This window comes from Montipora foliosa, chromosome 6, assembly GCF_036669935.1.
Source record: "Montipora foliosa isolate CH-2021 chromosome 6, ASM3666993v2, whole genome shotgun sequence".
In the NCBI taxonomy this organism is placed as follows: Eukaryota; Metazoa; Cnidaria; class Anthozoa; order Scleractinia; family Acroporidae; genus Montipora; species Montipora foliosa.
Window position 1 is genome coordinate 72,533,652 of NC_090874.1, and position 5,000 is coordinate 72,538,651.

The 5,000-nt window shown below is 38.9% G+C and overlaps 1 protein-coding gene across 1 annotated transcript in view; it reads right to left on the minus strand.

The window, feature by feature from the left end:
• Positions 1–270: 270 nt before the first annotated feature.
• Positions 271–5,000, minus strand: part of LOC138008365 (adhesion G protein-coupled receptor L3-like) — a 30,723-nt gene continuing 25,993 nt past the window's right edge. The window contains exons 19-22 of the mRNA XM_068855681.1: positions 4,466–4,557; positions 3,384–3,552; positions 2,308–2,436; positions 271–1,353 (exon numbers count right to left, since the gene is read on the minus strand). Of these exons, the coding sequence (XP_068711782.1) occupies positions 1,009–1,353; positions 2,308–2,436; positions 3,384–3,552; positions 4,466–4,557 (735 nt within the window). The 3' untranslated portion in view covers positions 271–1,008. The remainder of the gene's footprint in view (positions 1,354–2,307; positions 2,437–3,383; positions 3,553–4,465; positions 4,558–5,000) is intronic.

The window sequence follows — 5,000 nt, forward strand, 5'->3', positions numbered from 1 at the left end:
AATCCAGTAAACCAATCAAAACTCGAAGTAATTACACATGGCCGACACAAAGGGCGGGAAAATGTGCCCGCGTGAGCCACTATTGGTTTGGGTTTCAGTTCTGATTGGTTGCAAAAGTGGCGCGAGAACTTTGACCTAATCACTGAGTGAAGTAATGCAAAAGCAAAGCAATTCGCTAATTACTTTCGACACTCAATTGAAAACCGCTCTATATCTTGGATGAGTTTTTTTATAAATAATGCCTGGAGCCCATAACCAGGGGCCTACAACTCCAATACCAGGTCTATATGACGGTATTTTCACAGATCAAGCTTTTTTTAAACGAGTTATTAAATAAGATTTGTGTAGCGCGAGTGACCATTCTCAGTCCCAGAGCTGTTAATTTCTCATGCAAGATTTATGATTGGCTGGAAAGGTCTGGTTTCGCGGGAAAATCAATCTAATATAATAACTCGGTCTGTAAAAACATCCTTCCACAAAAGCTCCTGATAATACTATCAAAAGCACCCTCATGGTGGCAAATCTATCTTACGAGTTTATTCTTGTTGTGGATACAGCCAAGAGAAAATAGGCTATAGCAAATTGTAATTCCATTTTCCACCTCCAACGAAGAAAGAGTACCACACCTTATGTCACTTGATATTAATTAGTTCCTGTTTCATGCCTCCAGATTATTAGGTGGGGAGGGGGGAGGGGCGCAAGAATAAACCTTGCTTGAAAGAAAGTTGCTGCTACTAAAAGAAAAACAAAAACAAGCGGGGAAACCTAAATCATATTTTTCCGCTCGCTTCAATCTGAGTGGCTGGAACAGGCCATATCTAACGTACCCGTTACTTTTTTTCGCCTAAATATATCTGGACGCAGTGATGTGCAGACAGAGAACCTACATAAGGCCTTATCTGCTCCTCAGAAGAGCTTTGTTTATTGATATTTACAACTGTAGTTAGTAATGGCAGACTCTTTAATGTCACAACCAGGATTTTCACAAAGCTATTAACTCTCCATCCGTCAGGCACTTTTTTCCGTAATTTCTTCTTTGACTGATTCAATAGTTGAGTCTAGTTTCCCTTTTCTGTCTCCTCTAGAATTTCTCTTACGTTTCTTTTTGTTTGTGGTGATCGATGAAACAGGAGGTAACTTCACTTTCGAAGACCCTTGGACAGTACTTTCATTAAGCCAAGCTGGCTGCGCCTGCTGAAGATTATTCCTTTCTTTATTTGGTGTAATATCACTTTGCTTGTGCGCGGTTGACTTTTCTTTCGATTGACGACTGGATTTGACTTGATCCGCATTCGTTGCGCATGCAGGTTCACTGTTTTGAGTATCCTCAGATAAAGGCCTTACTTTCGCATCCTGTTAATCATGATTAAAGAAAGGAAGTGAATAATTGGCATGAAAAATGCTAAAGAGATCATTTGGGTGACCCAGGCATACTCGGAAAAAATCCTAGTACTCCTTTGTAGAAGTCGAACTTACTACCTTTCGACAAAAGCTCATTAAGGTTGGCAGACACGAGGGGTCATGTTGCAGGGACACGTTATTGCGACATATTGCAGTGACAAAAAGGAGTGTAGTACACTTTGAGGCGACATGTATTAGGATCGTGTAACGGGGACATGTAGCAGGGACAAAATCAGAACATTTGCACACACATGAAAATGGTGCGGGTTCATGTCCCAGGGATATGTTACGGCGACATGTCCCGTCGTGTGAGTTGATACTTTTATATTTGTGCAACACCAATATTGGGGTGATTTTGTCCCCGCCACGTTACCCATGAAGTTCAACTTGTTGAACCGGGGAAAGGAAAGGAAAGGAACTTTATTTAAATGTCTAATCTTCAAGTGCTGGAGCACTAATTATGGACACTGAACTGAAATCTACAAATTAACGCAAATCAAATCAAATGTTGTTTTTGAAAAGAGGTTGAGACAGGAATACCCAGAGAAAAACTTTTCGGTGCAGAGTAGAGGACCAAAAAAACCCAACCCACGTGGAACGCCGAGTCTGGAAATTCGAACCCGGTCCACATTGGTCGGAGGTGAGTGCTCTCATCACTGCGTCATCCTTGCACATCCCTTCCACCCCTTCACACCGCGCCATCATTGCACAGGTTAACAACTTCCATCTCAGCCATTTCTTTCAATATGAAAAATACTGTTGATTATGAACTCCAATTACTTGAAAATTTTACTCCGGAAACTCAGACGACCAAACCGTCCTTTTTCAGTGGCCAAAGTTCATGATCAGTAACTATCGTTTATGTTGTCATCAGAGATAATGAGGCCCCAAACATGTCGTACTTACCGAACTTGTTGCTGATTGTTTCGAAGAGGCACTTTTCGTTGCTGAAGCTGGCATCGAGGAAGACCAAAATAACAAAACGCTTTTACGGCTCGTCCAAATTTCTCTCTTTCTTTGAATAACTCTTCGAATCTTTATTAATGAACAAAAACACCAAACAACGACTGAGCATAGTGCAAATTTCCTTTAAGAATATTTGAATGCGCATCCTCGTTCCCAGGCCTTTTCTTTGGAAACGATGTTGAATACGGTGTTACCTGGATTAACAATCATTCGCTGATTTCAACAGGAAAATTAGACGTTTCAGTTGAATTGTACCCGCGCCAAACCGCTGTTTATTTTAATTATCGTGTCATTTGCGTGCTATTTTTAAGCTCATATTATCATTTAGGATCAGACACCCCGCATACAGAGGCCTTAAAGATAGCGAATTGGCATCCACTCTGCTACAAATATAAGATTGCATTCGTTAAACTGATGCACAAGGCTCACTGGGAAAATCTGCCTCTGCCATTATGTGACAATATAATCTGTAGACGAACATCGACATATCCGTCTAGGACACCTGACTCTGTCTGTGTACCTCGCTTCAACTCAAGATTTGTTCATTTCTCGATTAGATATAGAGGTGCGGCTCTATGGAATAACACCTTGGCCAATGATCATTCAATTGTAGACGCGAGTTGTAAAACTTTGTCAACTAAGTTGAAACATAATGCAAGTTTCTTAAATGTTAATTTTTATGCTACGTCAATTTCTACTACAGATTTTAGTGACCATGATTATGTATACTTTTACTTGTATCTTACATATACAATCGTAATTGTCATTTAGTTTTAGCTCTCTTACACCCTAGGGATTTTTAGTTTAGGCGTAGAACAGTATGTAAATTAAGGGAATCTTATCTTATTTGTAAACACACGACCCCATAAGCTTATAGCTTTAAACATTGTCGTGCTTAAATAAAGGTATATCTATCTATCTATCTATCTATCTATCTATCTATCTATCTATCTATCTATCTATCTATCTATCTATCTATCTATCTATCTATCATTTCCCTAAGTGACAGATCTTACCTCAGAATTACATAAGCAGTGGAAAACGAAAATGAAGAAACCTTGCAACGAATTGCAAAGGGCGAAGAGATACTGAAAAGCGATGGTCTTCTTCCCAAGTGCCAAGACACCAAATATCCATGTGATACCCAGCAAAGGAAAGAGAACTATTACAGATTTGATACCAGACCTGGCGAAGACGATTGGCAGAAGAAGAATTGGATCAGTAATGGAATTGGTAACAAAACACGTGTCCATAAAGCTCTTAACTTTCCAATATGTTGCTGCGTTAATTGAACAAGTTAACATTTCGTTCCATAGAATGTGGGACAACATTATCAACACGTCCACCACTGGACACCGTTCAACATTGCCAGACAATAACAAAGCTGGGCCAATAATAGTGTAATAATGATGTATCTGCAAAAAAGTCGTGTTTTGTTAAGGAAGCAAATTAAAGATTAATCTGTTCTGCCACCATCTTAGATAATATGACAGACAGAGGGTTGAAAAACAGCTCACGAGCGATTGGCCTTCCACGAGAGTTCCTACACCAAAAACTGAAAATCCATTGTAACCTTGAATTCAAGAAAATTCAACTTTTTTCCCATCAACTCAATTTTATTCTCTACAAGAACAGTCAAATATCACACCGTTTTCCCAACCAAATCGGCTAAGTCAATGTTGTACCCAATTCAAATCTCCCGGGCTTAAGATTCTTTGTGTATTGTATTTGCATTATAATTTAGCATTCACATTTAAATGATATGGAAATACCTGAAACAAAACGTTTTATTCCCAAAGAGTATAAATTGGGTACAAATTTCTTCTATTAAGAATTTGCACGGAAAGAAAAGAAGAAGAGAAGTCAAATGTTCACCCAATCAAATTCCAATGCAGTGCCAGTGTTATTTTATATAATTAGGAATCTAAATCCAACTAAAAGCAGCCATTCTGTAGTCTGGATTCAAAATGTTAATTAACTTGTTATATCACAAAATAATTCATTTCTATAGGTAGTACGATATATAAATACACGCATTTGATCTATCGAGGATCCGGCAGTAAGTAATAAATTCTGAACGTAAGCAGACGACACTTACTTAATAAGGTTCAACTTCGTTGAACTGGGCACTCCATTAGTTTGAATTCTTATGATCTCTCTGATAACCATTCCGAGGATGACCGTGTTGACCTGTTTCACAAAGCAACAAATTTATAGTTTCAGCTGCAACGGGCGACACTAATGAACGCTTGAATATATTTTTTAAAGACCTTGTTTGTGAGCAACCAGATTGCACCTTCTCAAATACGTATTAACGATTCATAACGTTGCAGAAAAAAGGGATTGCTATGAAGACTGTTGCTATACCTACAGTTTGCACAATGTCATTACTTCTGCAAATGAACTTCAGCCAAATTACTTGACAGGTGTCTTGAGATTAAGGTCTTAGCTCCCACACCTCCCTCAATGGTTATATGTATAGTGCCATAGGAGCGCTTTCCATTTGACAGACGTGGCGGGCCAGACCCGTCAGTTTCCAAAGAAAATATAACAATTTGAGAGAACACTTGCATGATTATCCCTTGCATTCTTTTGGAGAGTATTTATCATCCTCGAACTGAGTTAATTTGAAG